The 16,629-nt window shown below is 42.6% G+C and overlaps 2 protein-coding genes across 4 annotated transcripts in view; both read right to left on the minus strand.

The window, feature by feature from the left end:
• Window positions 1-632, minus strand: part of LOC306916792 (GRAM domain-containing protein 4-like) — a 65,004-nt gene extending 64,372 nt beyond the window's left edge. For all 3 annotated transcript variants that reach the window (XR_013789023.1, XM_079494814.1, XM_079494813.1), the window contains exon 1: window positions 272-632. Coding sequence is in view for 2 of the 3 variants with exons in the window: in XM_079494814.1 (XP_079350940.1) it covers window positions 272-369 (98 nt within the window). In the remaining variant the exon portion in view is untranslated. The remainder of the gene's footprint in view (window positions 1-271) is intronic.
• Window positions 633-1,928: 1,296 nt separating this feature from the next.
• copg2 (COPI coat complex subunit gamma 2) lies at window positions 1,929-16,393 on the minus strand. Its single transcript, XM_079494810.1, has 24 exons — window positions 16,214-16,393; window positions 15,545-15,597; window positions 14,811-14,891; window positions 14,064-14,135; window positions 13,351-13,430; window positions 12,703-12,778; window positions 12,205-12,297; window positions 11,679-11,765; window positions 11,099-11,256; window positions 10,217-10,350; window positions 9,948-10,015; window positions 9,279-9,467; window positions 8,595-8,690; window positions 7,787-8,030; window positions 6,954-7,029; window positions 6,291-6,394; window positions 5,755-5,880; window positions 5,566-5,634; window positions 4,137-4,318; window positions 3,746-3,875; window positions 3,468-3,565; window positions 3,189-3,327; window positions 2,879-2,977; window positions 1,929-2,447 (listed from the first exon to the last, which is right to left on the minus strand). Exons 1-24 carry the CDS (start codon window positions 16,248-16,250, stop codon window positions 2,317-2,319), a joined length of 2,622 nt encoding a protein of 873 aa, XP_079350936.1. The 5' UTR covers window positions 16,251-16,393; the 3' UTR covers window positions 1,929-2,316.
• Between the last annotated feature and the right edge of the window lie 236 nt (window positions 16,394-16,629).

A 16,629-nucleotide genomic window follows, 5' to 3' on the forward strand; every position in this document is an offset into this window, starting at 1 on the left:
AATTAAACTGACTGTAGCCTGTACTTTAGCCTACTTTGTCGCTCGCCGACAAAGAACTGATCTAGTAAAAAGCTGTCAAACAGCTGTTGACACGGGCTTTTGCAGAAGCAGTCCTTGTCGGAGAGCGACGCCCACCGCACCGCTACGCTTGATGTATCCGCTCTGCTCGAGGCTTATTGGACATCAAACATGTATCCGATAATAATCCACGGTCATAATAAACATTCATCAAAGCCAATAACATTAGATTATGATTTATGAACTCACTCACCCGGCACGTAGATCGTAGCACAGTTTCATCAAACCCTGAGATGATCGGTTTGATTGATTGAGTGATCTTGACTTCTGTTTAATTGGATTCCTACACATCCACCTGCTTCATCATCACATCGCAGCGTGTCCTGGTGTCCTCCTCATCCGCGTCCATATCGCACGCGTCCTTTTATAACCTGCCTCGATACTTTAAATATTGAAATAACCCGCTGCATAAATGTAAAACCTTTCAGAAAACCAGCAACAGTCGACATGATAATTCCACAGAATGTGTCGGTTGTTGTTCATCCACAACGCAGACTCGTAGAGACAGACAGACTGACTCACACTGACCCCCCCCGCTGTTCTGTTTGACCCGTCTCTTTCGCGTCTGTTCTGTCTGTCAGAGCAGACCACACTCACTGTACACACTACTACCTGTGGTGCACTTCAAAATAAAATGTCTCAGAACGTTCAACACGTACACAGGACTTCCTGGCGTGCACTTCAAAATAAATTATGATTTATGTCGTTAATAATGCACTATATGCTATCAAGATAATACCAGTAAGACGCCTATAAGGGCGAGAAACAACAGAGCTTCTTAATACGGCACAGTTGAGAAGCAGGAGTTAAACTATTAATCTGGCAGCTCCCAGGGCACCCGTGACCCCTCTGTGGATTCGTCCCTGCATGGATACAAAAAGTAAAAGTGGTTGTATTTCAGCCTGAGTTTGGTGTTTAGCTCCCTCTGGTGGAAAATTGAAGAATATAAAGTAAACCTTGAATAAATAACGCTCCATACAGGTGTCAGTGATAGATAGAACATTATAAGTAACAATTCACATCCTATCATTGATTTTGATTGATTGATTGAAAAATGTATTAACAGCACAGAGGTACAGTAAAATTAACATTTGGGCACTTGTTTCCATTGTGGAATAAACAAATACAAATAGCTATTTACAGAAAAAAGGAAAATCAGTGGCATGTATGAACCCTCATTTAAAGGGGATTTAATATCTAACTCCACTTATACTGTCTGTAGCTTTCTGACAGATGCTTTTTCAGGTCAGTTTAGAAAGGATTTAAGCAAGTCACATCCTTTAATGGATGATGTCAGGACATCAGTCAAATGACTAGCATTTCTATAGGAACAGTGACTAAACAAAGTGTCATCTGAATTTCATTCAATGACAAAGAAATTGAGCTGAAAGCAAACATTCAATGGCCGTAATGCTTGTGCATTAGTAGTTCACCCAAAATATAACTATTTTCTATCAATTAATGACACAGCCCATGAAGCCTTGAATTCATGGATATTGTTTTATTTATTGCATTCCAAAGCCAATAATTCGATGACCAGGTGGCTGCTCAGTTGAGTCTCCTAGTCCTACCAGATAGTACTCTGCACCGGTCATCGATGGTCATGAAATTATTGGCTTAGGAATGCAGCAAAAACAAATCTCCATGAACTATAATTTATTTATAATAAATGTGCTGCTCCAATACAATGCACAATTTTTGCATCTTATATTATTTATTTATTTGACATTATTTTACTTTTGATGTAGTATTAATGGTCTTTATTTTTTGGGGGTATTTAAAAGGTCTTTAAAATAATAATAATAATAAGACATTGCCTGTCAATTAAAGTGAGAACGCCACAACTGAAATATGGTGTAGAGTTGGTCCACCGTCAGACTTTATTACGCATCAAGAACATCTTTGTACATAAATGGAACCACGAACGAATGTTCTGAAGTCATTCAATGTTGGATGTTTAAACAGAAAATAATGAAAATGTTTGGAACATTTTACATATTTTTAAAGGTGTAAAAAGAGAAATCACAATAGCAATTATTTTAACAGAGTAAGTCAACCCTATTTTCTATCAATTACACACCCCATGAAGCCTTTCTTGTTTTCTGTCATGTTTTCATCATGCAGTGTGTAATTGATAGAAAATACATGTCTTCTGTAAAATTAATGTTAACACATATAAGACAGAAGAAAGGATGGCTAGAACAGGACGTTGGGGTTGGCTGATGACCTCTTGACCTCTCAGCCCACGGAGGCCAGGATGATATCGACGGCCGTCTCATCTCCGCTCCTCACCGTCACCTGCATGGTGACGCCGTCAGCCAGCGCCAGGCGGGCTCGAACCAGGATGTCGTGGCTTCCCCGGAACACACCTGGAGATGACGAGGTAGAGATGAGCCGTGGTTCTCAAACAGAGTGGCACCAAGAGAGCTTGTACATCTGACATTTTTGAATGGCCACTATATAAAACGTGGATAAAGTTTAAAATGATTGTAATACTGTATCAACACATTTAGCTGGGGACCACAGATTGAGGCTTTAACATACAGTATATCACAGACCATTAGGGTTTCATGGAAGATGCTTCTGAACATATTTTTTGCTAGTTTAGTTTGACCACTTCAAATGCCTGAATCTTTAAATAATAACCGAAAATAGTCAATCTATCAACAAGCTCTCATAGATAGGACATTTTCGCTGTGCAACATGCTTCCATGGAAGACATGCTGAGTGGTACCGATTCTGTGGAATCCAAATGACTGTAATCAGTTGTGTGAGAACTGTAATCTATGCAAACACCCACCAGCCAGAAACAGGACATGAGAGTTCTTGTTCTCGGGGACTTTGTCAGATCTCTCACACGGCTGCATGCCCAGGAAGCTAACAATGTTTGCCACGGCCTCTGGAGATGAACACAACAGCAGTCACAGTCAGCACCACGGCAACTACAATTAAGTAGTAGTAAGCAAGGTAAACACAAGGTAAAACAGGAGGTTTCCACCATACAGAGACGATATGCTCCTTCATTATGACAAATAATTGTTATTATTGTTATTTCTGTGGGCGTGAAACGTCCAGATCAAAATGAATCCAGAGTGACTATTTGTTCATACCGTCCAGTGTATGTACGGATGCCAGAGCGAAGGTCTCCTCTTTCTCGAACTCCTCTCCTACCTCATCCCAGGCCGCTCCAAAGTTAGGCTTCAGCACCTTTTGGATGTGGTCCGCTACCGTTACTTCCAAGTCCTCCAGCTAGGAGGGGAGGAGAAATGGGTCAAAGCTGAATCCTAATTAGAGATTTAACAATACCATTTTTTCCTTCCTGATACGGATTCCGAGCTCATTCAGGGGTTAGTTAATTTCAGGTCAAAGTTCAGACTCCAGCCACACACCACATATTCGTCGTCATAACCGTCGTCGTCTGGTTCTCCAGTGTTGGGGTCGCAGTCTCTCACGAGGTACTTAAGAGTACAGCTGAACGTACACGACACTGCAACACACAATGTTTGCAATGGACATTAGAGCAGCTCAGAATACTTCAAAAAACAGTAGCAAACTGCCCCAGAGCACCAGGTCCGGAGAACACATGTCATGGATTAAAGCTAAAAGCCTTCTATGGAACCCAAATGACTGAAATGAGTGGCGGGCGATCCATGGTCACATCACATACCAGCGGTAGGGTCGTCTTCGGGTAGTCGGACCAGGTTGTAGCAGGACCCGGGCTGACTGTACGGGAGGTTGGCGGCGGGGATGACCTGAAGCACCTCGTAAGATTCCGAAGGCTCCATTTGCACCAACACCTGATGCACGTGCACACATTTTAACACACACGATTAGACTCACTCACAACTCATTTTGATTAAGTGGCATGATGGGATAAACATGGGGTTAAACCCTCCCCCAAAGATTGAAGACTCAACTTAACTCAAGTAGTAACAAAAAGAAAAACATTTCAAATGACAAAAATATGACTGCAAATTAACACTGGTTGTGAAAACAAAAAGGAAAACGGATGTTTTTACAGTATTGATGTTTGGACAGACAAGACAGACAGAAGGTACCTTCTGCAGGAGCTGGTCGTTGAGTGTGTTGGTGCAGTCGAACTGGAACACCATGTGTGTGGTGAAGGTGTGTTTGATGCAGCGCACCACGTACTCCGTCTCAGCCTCCGTCAGCTGGACGGGCTCCGACGACTTGAAGAGAGGACCCAGGGCCTGGAACTCTGGGATGGCCGATAGTTGTTCTACCAACGCAGCGGGGACGGGACCATGTGAGAATTAAACATTGAGAGTATTGTGGCAAAAATAATTGTGATTAACGGTATTATTGCGATACTCAAAATATGCTTAAATTACACTTTTGTTAAAGCACTTGAACTCTCAGCATCAGGGTGTAAAATTGGCAAATCGATTTGTGTAGAGTGAAATAAGAGTGTACCAATGAAGTACTCGGATTTGTTATGCCAAGTCCAAAGTAGCAATACTCAGTGTTGGGAAAGTTCATTTATTTTATGAACTAGTTCAGTTCACAGTTCAGAAATTTAAAAAGGAACTAATTTAGTTCATAATTCAACATTTTGAACTAAAGTTCATGGTTCAAAAAAATGAACGATTTTGGTTATGTTTCGTTTTTTTTGTATTATTATTATTGCCACAGCCTAGGCTATAGCCATTTGCGCACCGGCTGAGAGACAGGGATTTAGAGAATGCTGACAGGCACTCAAATGAGATGTTAACGTCCTGTAAGTAGACTTAGAAATAAAACTAGTGTTGACTAATCAATACAAGTGGCTCTTATTTTGATGAGGCAGTTTCTGCACAGGAAGTCCGTCTCACTTGTAAACAAGCTACGATGAATGAGCTGTCAAAGTACTAGTCCCACGTTAGCGACCATATTTACAATATGAAAACTGTCACTTAGACAATGTAGGTTACACACCGCTGGAATTAAACATAGAACCTGCAGGCAGCATTAGGTGAGTAATTCATTGTATATGTGTTGGACGTTCGTGGTTGTGCTAATGATAAACGGACAGGTGCTGCCAGTGGGATCCTCCTGCTGCTTAACGACGACACTGTTCTGTGACTAGGTGTACTAGTGTAGCTTTGCATCTGCCCGTGTGAAAGCAGCATAACGTCGTGGCAGGATACAAACGTCTGTAACCCCCACTCCCCCCCCACTCTTGAACGAAGTTGAACGAGAGAAAGTGACATTCACACACGCCAGAAATGAACGCGTTCACAATGACGTTCATCAGGCAGAAATACAGTACGTTCAGTTCGCGTTCAGCCCAAATGAGAACGTGTTCGTGAACTATCGTTCTTTGCCGGGTACAACACTGGCAATACTACTACAAGTAAATGTACTATGACCTATATTCTCAATTCTCTGTCGTATACTGTATGCAGTGTCGATCGTGACCCTTGACGTCGCTTGCCGACATGTGCCAAACGTTGTGCGATGACGGAGCATGAATGAGACTTCACTCACCCGAGTAAATGTCGTGGCGTGATGGAGCCATCTTCTCTGGAAGCTTGCTGGTGGCAACAGGAGCAATCTCTGCAATCATCACCACAAACAATCTGTCACTTAACCTTGTGAATGTTCAAATGAATCCAACGTGAAAATCAGCTGAAATCAATAACGCTGCATATTAAAGGGAAGAAAACTGATTTGTACCCGTCTTATGTTCGCTGATGGGGGTGGTGGCTAGAGGCACTGTCTTCATGTCAAAAGGTTTTTCCAAGGGATCCAGGGTGTACTGGTGGAGAGACTTCTCAAGACCAGGGACAGACACTGACAAACCTTCAAACAACACACACACGTAAGTAAGTCTGTTATCAGCCAAGAACGCAGGATTCCATCCCCCTTACAATGCGCTACACAAACCCAAACCTTGTTGCTTCCGCGACACGGTTTGGGTTTCTGTAGTCTGCCATTTACATTGTGCGACGGAGCAATAATTAGGCGTTAGAACTTTTCAAACCACAACCCTCCACTCAAAACATCGCTACCAATGTTTAGCCTTTTCTTTCCTTAGGTCTTTTAGTTTATGCCATAATTTACTTACTTTCTACCCCAAGAAGAGTCTTGTTGCTACAGATTTCTTTGTCTTGCCTTTGTCATTTACATGCCATTGGTTTTTAAAACCCTGTAGCACTTTGTGATTTTGCACGTAAAGTGCGTTATAAATACAATATATATTTAATAGTTACCGTTGAAGATGTAGGCGGCATTGAGGGTCTTCTGCTTCTGCTGCAGGACGTTCATGTAGAAGGTCGCTCTGTCACGCACTTCATCATCACTGTCCATCATACACCTAGTAGCACACATATACACAACACAGGTTGTACAAGCGACTAGGCCCAACACAATTATTCTACACACTCTCACTCCCCAAAATGCATACTGTGATGTCTTGGGACAAATGTGAACAAATGTCAAACGTCTGACTGGAAGGGGGTACCCTGCCAATCAAATGGTGCCTCCTGGGCACTTCTGCACCCCAGGAATGCGAAAGAGCCGTTCTCAAACCCAAGACGTAAAACTATCCGCAAAAAAGAGTTTAAAAAAAAATGAGTTAGTGACAAAACAAACATTGTCAATGGCGTTTTTAATGTTTGTCTAGACAAGACAAACATTAAACCTGTATATAGGAGGGGCTGGCGCCCCTCAAATATAAATGTACTATGACATCAGGGATATCCATCCCTGATGATGTGACGATGACCTGGGCACCATATATATGGGGGCTAATGTCATGTGATGTCACGATGACCTGGAGGCTTGCCTGGGGTGACCAACCAACACACTGACGGGAAATGCTAGATTCAATAGTAAATGCGACCTGTGGTCGCAACTATGACAATGTAAAGTACCTCTGCATGAGAACCAGCACGCTGGGCAGCAGGTCGTCATTCTGGGCTCCAAACTTAGCCAAGGCGCTGACCGCAGCTGGACATGGACAGATGATGGACACAGTTATGAATCATCACCCAAACATTGACACGATGACAAACATGACTACATGAAGCCAACAAGAGAAAATGCTCAAAACAACTCGATCACGTTATTAAGGACTCATTCATTACATGTTTATCACTGAATGTATATGCAAGTTATGCAACTATCCTCTGTGTACACTTTACCGTACATGTGCAATAATTCATGTTTATATACACAGGTATATGCATCAATTTCAATTCAAGACTTAATCGATTATAAAAAAGGAAACAAAAGATGGAAAAGAAATCTAATTACAGAAAATATGAAAAAATTACCAGTGGTTCCCAAACTGATGATCGTCATTCTGGGGGTCCTTGACATGAAATAGTGTGAGAACCACTGATATAGAAACATATTTTTCTCAGAAAACTAATGATTTTAGAAGGCATTTGTAGAATGTCTTAATGGGTCTTAATGGGTTAATACCAAATTGGCATAAATGTCAAATAGCCTAACTACAAGCTCACAAGTCATCTTGTAATTCCGCAATTTTCACAATATAATGCCTATAATTCCAAGTGCTTGTGAAGCCCAAACCACACCAATGGGCTGAGAGGCAACAAAACGGTTTAGTGTTCATGATATGTTCTGTTGCACGTCGGTGCATGTTGACGCAAGCCGACCCAAGTGATTCAGTTGGTTCCCCCAGTTGGTTCCCCCCCCCCCCCCCCCAACACACACACACACACACACACACGGCCCTCACCGGCACGGACAGCCTCGCTCTCCAGCACCACCCTGTTGAAGATGAAGCGGATGTACTTGGAGGGGGAGGGGGTGCGCGGCCCCTCCTTGCCCAGCAGGTGCAGGATCTTGGTGGCCAGGACCGTGTGCTCGCAGTCCTCGATGAACTCGCACAGGTGGGCCAGGCCCGTCTCCTTGCTCTCCGGGTTCTCTTCGATGATGCTGATGATGCAGTCCACGATGGCCCGCTTGTACTCAAAGCCCCCCTGCAGGGGAAAGGGGGTCATGGTGTGTAAACCACTGGTTCTTTTTTTTGGGTCCCTTCATTTTTTGTTTCCTACATTTTGTTTTTAATTGTTATTATTTAAAAATATTTTCAAAATTCAATGACTTTTCCAGTAATTTCATGAAGAAATCAAAGAAGAATCATACTAGCGTCATGTCCAAAGGGTGTGCTTGAACATCAAGATGCCTCATGCTACAGATACAGGAGATTAGGCTCCTGCCCTATGGGCCTCAATGCTCGGCAAGGCTTACTATAACAACTAGGAGCAGTGAGCAGCCAAGCTCAGGCTTAAGAGTCATGCTCAGGGGGACAGACACATTTCGGGCCTGGAATCGCACCTGGGACAACCAGGGCTCTGGCTCCCCAGGTGGGCTCACTAACCACTCAGCTATAGCCGCCACCAACAGTGTAAAATCATTTTAAAACAACTACTGCATTGTCCATTCGTTTCCATATGGACATAACTTAGCGATTATTATTATCGGATTAACGGAATAATCAATAATCAGGTGAGAACTTTAATCCAGGTAAAAGATGGACTCACGTCATCTCTGAGCATGTTGGAAAGGAAGTTCATCATGACACTGTGCTTCCTGGGATACTTCTGACACAGAGCGCTGATGGCCTGGACCACCACCACCTAGAAGGAAGAGAGACAGACGCTTCATCCAGAGTCACTTACAATAAGCAAGGTAAACACATCAAATGCAGATTATGCAGAGACAGTGTAGTGCCCCCCCCCCCCCCCCCCCCCCTAAACATTATCAGTAGGCAAAGATCTCTCATCTTCTGGCATAACGGCAGAATGTCCTGATAATGGAGAACAAAAGATGGACAGACAGACGGCCAGAGACTGACATGGAGAGACAAACTAGACATTCAGACCACTGTTCATTTTGTTGACTAAAACGACTACCTTTGTTCAGTGACGAAAACTAAAGAAAGTTTACTATTATGACTAAGACTAAATATATTGACAATTGTGTCAACAAATAACTAGGGCAGTGATGAAAGTGTAAAAGTGTAAAATCAGCCATTACGACGCAATCAAGGCCTGGCAAAATACTTTGTTGACAAAATCAACTGTAGTTTTAGTCGACTAAAATCATATGATATTTAGTCAAGTAAAACATTTCAGATGTGACTAAAACCAAATTAAGTGTTATCGAAAAGTCTACGACTGAAACTAAAATGAAAGTGCTGCCAAAAATCAGACAGCGATTCAGACCTTGAACTCGTCGGAGATCTCGGAGACGAAGGAGGAGATCTGCTTCATGAGGCGGTCAACGCTGCTCTCGCTGCCGGTCTTCAGCAGCGTGGTGATAGCCAGCGTGGCGATGCTGCGGTTCGAGTCCGTGATCAGGTTCTCCAGGTCCAGGTTGCACGCCGTCACGGCCGACGGGTGCTTCATGGCCACCTGTGATGAAATATAGAGCAGTAACACATTGGAAGGGGCTCCCGTCACAGTATATAACTTAAGGATAGGCAATAAAACAGTGCCATGGTGGGAAAAGTACTCACAATTCAAAGTATCAATACTGCATTGTAGAACTGCTCCGTTACAAGTTAAAAGTCCAGAATTCAAAATGTTCTTAACTTGAGTAAAAGTAAAAAAGTGTTGGCTTCATAATGTACTTAAAGTACCAAAAGTAAAAGTAGTCTTTATGTGTTGCATCGCAATGCATTGTGAGCTTGTAGATCGGCTATTTTCAAATGGCTGAAATGTATATAGGGCTGAAGTAGCTAATGTATGTTGACAATAATCAAAATCTACAAAGTAACTAGTACGGTAACTAAAGTTTTCAAAAAAGAATTGTAGTGGATAGTCCTCTCGTGTAGTAGTGCTGAATTACACCCTAGGCCGTGCAGCGGACACAGGGAGGGTCTCTGAACGCACCTTGTTGAGGGTCCTGACGGCAGCGTATCGCAGGGCGGCTTTGGGAGAGCTGCAGAACAGCTGGAGAACTGTAGAAAAACACATTCACAGATCAATCTGAAGTAGTCGTGTGCAGCAGAACTACGAAACCCAAGCAAACTTATACAAAGACCCCCCTTGTCCCTATTTTTTACAGTCTATGGTTTGGGTCCCGGGTACATTTGGGAACCAGTGATTTAGAAAATACAGTAGGCCTACATTATTCTATTGTGTAAAAAAGTGTTATTTACCCGAGACGGCAGGGGCCAGCTCCCTGGCCGTACAGTTGGGCATGTGAACGATGGCAGACGCTGCTTCATACACCACCATCTCATTCTTGTTCCTCAGACAACCCTCGATGAAGTCAAACAAAGGACTGTCATGCCTGCAAACACACACAGTCATATCATTGCTGTCGGGGCAGAAACCTCTTATTTCTTGCCTCTTAACCTTCTTATTGTTGTAAATTAAGGCCCTACTTGATCATACGTTAGTCACACAAAAGCATCAAAAGTAGCAGATCCACTGACACGTTTTGAGCATGTCAATTTGCTAGTTTTGCCATTTTTTAATCTTGAAAAGTAACATACTCTCTCCTCATGCTTTCGGCCTGGTGGAGACAAAAATGGTCAAACATTGGCCATATTTTTTAAAAAGCCTCACGTTGTGAGCTTGTAGATTGGCCATTTTCACAATATGTACTGTATCTGTGGAACCGAGTCAAATTAAATGTAATGCCTCAACTCCTACAATTCCAAGTGCTTGTCAGAGAGTGGAGGTCTCCACTCTCCAGTTCAAATGTTATGTTGGGGGTTCCCCATGATAATTTTGGGGGGACGCCCATAGTTCAAATATGATTATTGTTAGTTTGGGGGGTCCCCACTCAAACTGTGTGCAGGCATTTGTTTCCGGCAAACCAAGAGTCCGGCAGTCATTAGTCCGACACCCTATCCAAACACAAACCTAACCATAACCGCACACCGTCACGGATGCTATAGGTGATTTGTAACCCGCAGCACATGTCGGAAGGGACGGTGGTCTCGACCTGAAAAGGTTGTGAACCACTGGTCTAGGCCACTCCGATATCACCGACTAGAACATGGCGTTAGGACGACAGAGTTCCCAGTACCTACCCTCCCTCCGTCTCGTCCAGCAGCTTGCTGGCGATGCGGATCAACATGCAGTAAGCGAACGGAGACTTGAGGCCGGACTTGGTGAACTTGTTGAGCATCTTGGACACGGCCAGGCGGTCGTTCTTCCTCAGGTGGTACAGCAGGCCCAAGGCGTGGTACTGGATGAACAAGACACCGTTTCACAACCCATTAAAACCATCCGGGAAAGCATCCGGGTCATTTTTTTTATTTCAGTCATATAATTTATATAGAGAAAATTAGCTTTGTCAGAAAACGCTTATTATTTAGAACATTGATTTTAGAACAGTAGTTCTCAAAAACAGCTGACGTACAAGCTCACAGCGCGTCACTTTGTGCCACGCTGCGAGTATTTTTTTTTAAATCTTGAGCGTTTACATTTTTTTTAATATGTTTGAACACAAATGTTATCTTTTGGGGGTCCCCACAAAACATTTTCAGATGTGGCCAAATATATATATAACAATTTGGGGTCGTTTATGGCATGACAAAATTTGAGATTTACTGCTCTAGAAGGCATTAGAATGGGCCTCAGGGTTAAACCTCAAAGCTTGAAACCTACCTGCACCATGACGTTATCACTAGAAGCAGCTTCCTGGGCCTCGTTCACCCAGCGTTTCACCACATCATAACTCATCTTCACCATATGCTGTGTGACACACACACACACACACACACACACACACACACACACACACACACACACACACACACACACACACACACACACACACACACACACACACACACACACACACACACACACACACACACACACACACACACACACACACACACACACACACACACAGGAAAAAGGACTTCAATACCCACAATGAAGTTGCAGTTGACAAAGTCCGATCATTTCAAGTTTAAAACGAGGAAGACTGTCATCTTCCATTTTGTCTCGGTCAGGTGGAAACCTGATATGTCGAAAACTGTTACTTTTCAGGAATAAAATTCAAAAACAGTAATAGTATCAGATCTACAAGCTGTAAACACGGTAGTATGATCAAGTAGTAGGGCATTATTATTATTATTTATTATTTTTAAAAAGGAGATGTCTGCATGACTGTTGGTGTTCTTACCAGCGACGACACCAAGGCTGAGCTGGACACGCTGGGAACCTTGTCAACGATGGCCTGCTTCATGTACCTCTCTATGGCCTGCAGCATGGTGGTCTGCAACACAAGTTAGGACATAACATAGTTCCTTTGCTGGTAAGGAAATGCAAGCTGTTGTTGTAAAGTAGCAGTTGTGCCATCTAGTGGCCGTTCTCTTAACGGCACTCTTCACTTCAAGTGGTTAAAGCCATGGTCATACCGTATATACTATATGTCTTCAACGTTCAGGCCAAGGATCCCTTCACTACGTAAACTTGGCCTTTTACTCTGTACTTGTTCTATTTTCTTTCTACACCAAACCTTCAGCTAATGTTTAGCTCAGAATAGGGATGCTAAGGTTCAAGTGGTTAATATAAAAAATCTATCCTCAGAGTTACCTCTGAGGACCTCCTGTTGTAGAGCCCTGACATTATGGAGACAGTAAATATGCAGCCCAGCAGATGTACCGAGTAATGTACTTACATCAGTGATCCTGCAGAGGGCTCTGATGGCAGGTCCTCTGTACACGTCCTCCTTGCCCGTCATGTCCTTGGTAAGACTTGGTAAAAACAACACTCAGTCATAATGCATAATGTCTACTTTAAACACTTTCCTAACAAGAAAAAAACAAAACACACTGATCAGCCTTTTTTGTTGCCTTTTATCCTTTTTTCGCCCCAATGTAGTCGTTATGCCAATTGTTCCTCCTCACACGCATTTGTGTGTCGTTTGTCACTGCTGTTGTATCCTACTGACTCACTTGCCAGTGAGGAGCCCCTACCGAGAGGACATAGAGCCTTCTTCCTACTCCTCCCGCCCAACACTCCCTACCAACAGGCTCCGCCCCAGCCCGTAGCAGGAGTATGAGTACGTACAGTGACACTAATATCAAGTCAATGCTCGATTAGTCTGATAGCTAGTCATTGAGCTAGGCTACTTTGAGTACATTCGCTGCGCAACAGGCTTTCATAGAAGACATGTTGCTGCAGCTGCTGGCTTCTATGGAATTCAAACTGAGAACTTTAATCCATATGATAGTGTTCAAGTTTCAATGTTGTATTCTCGCATGATTTCTCTCGCCTGACTGGAACACCTTCAAACCGCATCTTCGTAAAACATGTTGACACCAACCTGCTGGTCACGATGATCACATCTTCTGAGATGTTGGCCATCTCTTTGATGGTTAGGTAACACATCCTCCTCAGGGTTTGCTGAGTAGACAAAACAAACACCATTCGATTTGTTCAGATTCACAACCAGATGCACGATGTCACTGCATGTGACTGATGATAAACATAGTCAACAAAACAACATTAAAAATAATAACTATTTACCTACTTAAGACATTAAGACCTGAGGCAGATTCTACACATTCAGAAAAGGTTATATTGCGATATCAGTGGCGCTCAAACCTTTCCATGTCAAGGCCCCCCAAATTATATTTAGCCGCGGGCCCACATCGCAAGCTTGTACAAGCTTGTAGATGCTGCTATTTTTGAAAAGCCAAAGTAATGGTTAATATCTCAAATGAAACCTTTCCCGGTTTTAATGGGTTAAACCGTATAATCTTAGTTTCCCGCCCAGGGATCTATTCTAGGCCCACTCTCATCCCCTCCATACCAAATTATATTCACCATAAATAGCTAACGTTAGCTCACAACATGTCACAATGCGTTGTGACCTTGTAGATTCTTGCAGATTTTCGCAGAATGTTAGCCCCCCAGAATAGGGACACTTGGGTTCATGTGGTTAAAGTTAGACTAGAAGCACAGGATATCTCGACAACTCTACAAGTCAGGATGTACAATGAATATTTGTCACATTTTAACACTAAACAGACTTACGTCATTGGACTGGAACAGCCTGGTCATCGCAAAGAATGCCTCCGTAGCCTCCGTGGTTCCAAAGTGTTCCCCCTTCAAAGACCAGATGATAATACAAGTAATCAATGGTCAAGTAGGGCTGCAACTAGACGTAATTTTTTTTTTGGTCATTCTATTGATTATTTTTCAATTAATCGAATACAAATCAAGATGTGATTTTATTTGTATATCAGCAAATCGGCATGGACATTTTTTTGTGTTGTTGCCCACTGCCCTCTGGACAACCAGTAATTGCCAGACTTTATTTATTTATTCCGTATAAACTTTATTTTGAATGTCTTCTTGAGGGTCTCTGTGACGTCATGTGGGTAAATCATCATACATCATCACCATACTGTACTTATGCAAGATTCAAAGCTTAAAATTGTCGGTGCAACCACACTTTCTGTAAAATAGCTTGTAAATATTCATAATTTACGGGTCGCGGTCAAGGACCCCAAATTAATGTATTATGTATTTGACCAACGACCCTCCCAATCTAAAGATATTTTATGCCAGGGAGTCAGGGACCCCCTCACAACGTGTCACATCGCGACACATTGTGAGCTTGTAGATCGGCTAATTTCAAATAGCCAATGTATAGGTTTAAAGTGCTCAAGTGGCCTATAGAAGTCGCTTCTTTTGGGCTTGTTTTCATAAACCTGGTTTGCTCTTTTCTCTCGCAAAATCTGGTGAAAGCTGCGGTGACAGTGAGGCAGAGCGCTGTACCTGGTTGAGAAGGTAGATGATCTTGGTCAGGATGTGAAGACATCTTCTGGGGTTGATGGGAGTCTCGTTGAAGATACGTGCCTGGAAGACACGAGGAGAGAGTTCATTCTAGAGATGTGCCAAATACCACGATACGATACACGATTCCGAATCCCATAACCTTTGTATCGGTCGAGTACCAATGAATCTCGTCCGGTGTGTAATTTCAAAACAATCCAGGACAGTGGTTCTCAAATTGGGGTCCAAGAGACCCTCTGGGTTCCTTGAGGGGGTTCCAAATGGACCCTTACAGGTCTGGAACTATGAGAGTGGAATGGAACCGTAAAGATTCCATTTGTACACTCTCAGAGTTGTGGGGGTCATTGAAATTGGTAAAACGGTTTGAGGACCACCGATCTAGGAATAAACAAAAATGCCATTACTAATTGATACAGTGCAGCTACAAATTTGTAAAATAATAATGTAAATAGTACAGTTAAGAGCATAAGATGGGTATACATCAACTGAAGGATTGAAAATATGACTGGAAATGTCAACAGACACATCGTCATGTGCTAAATTACATGATATCAGAACTAAGGGCCGATTCATACTCCTATTTTACCGCTGTAGTGCCGAAATGATTTCGGCTCGTCAGAAATTTTCAGTAGCACAGAAGAGCCGACTTTAGGACGGTATTCGCTCTGTGTATTCAATTATACACCATGGCATGCAATGACATCTGTATACTTTACCTCCTGCAACACCGCACTCTTCTCCAGGTGTTGGAAAGGGTTCGAGCCACTTCCTGATTCAATAAGAAAAAATGTGCTTTAGGCTTACATAATTCAAACACTTACAGTAACTTGTAATTATCTATGAACCAAGCTGCGACCCCTGATGACCCCTGGTTTAAAGAAAATACTTTTTACAGTAACATCTTTGGCTACTGTAACCACATTTGATTCTGCACTGCACATATACGTGTAATGTGTTCACTGTCCACTGTGCATAGAAAGATTGTTGTATTTTGCTTAATTTAGACTTCACAGAAGGTTCTACAGCATACCGGTATGAAAACAGTGGGAATCGGTGAAGCTCTCATTTTAATATAAAAAGACTGCATGATTCGCTGCAACGTCATGAAAGAAATGCTAGCATTAGCTAAACTAAACAATCAACAGCTCGTTACACGTAACCAACATGATTGTCAACATTGGGATGTATTTTATCAAACTAAAGCATCTCATAAAACACTTGCGCGAATGAATAGCCTACAACAATGCAACGATAAAATGTCATAACAAAACCTCTAAGCTAGCTGACGTTAGCTTAGATGGCTAACTCTGTTCGAAACACCAAAACATCAACAGTTAGTTATTATTCCTTATTGTAATATAACTGTTACTACGGTAATATCTCACCAGACTCCTCGTCCTTCTTGTCGAACTTTTTAATCATCGTTAAACGACGTGTAAAGTCCAGTTGTTATGATGAACTGAATGCAGAACACAGAACAGAACTTCCACGTCACACTGTTGGACTTCCACGTAGACGGAAATGCGTCACACGACTATGGATCCCACCGCAGTTCTAGGAAAGCCCCGCTGTGATTGGCCAGTAGTCGCTGTGAATGACAGTTCTCGTTTTTGCAACTGGAGAGAGAGATGTTGTAAGAGTGCCAGCCAGGACACAATAATGTCCAAACAGAGCACACTTCTCACCTGTCCAATACTAAAGGCTTGCATATATAATAGCTTATAGCTGAGAAAGTAGAAATTAAGAACAGAATTATTGGTGCTCAGTCAGAGTTCACTTGTCATATTAGTGCAGTGTCATT

The sequence above is a fragment of the Electrona antarctica genome, assembly GCF_951216825.1.
Source record: "Electrona antarctica genome assembly, chromosome: 23".
Classification (NCBI taxonomy): domain Eukaryota; kingdom Metazoa; phylum Chordata; class Actinopteri; order Myctophiformes; family Myctophidae; genus Electrona; species Electrona antarctica.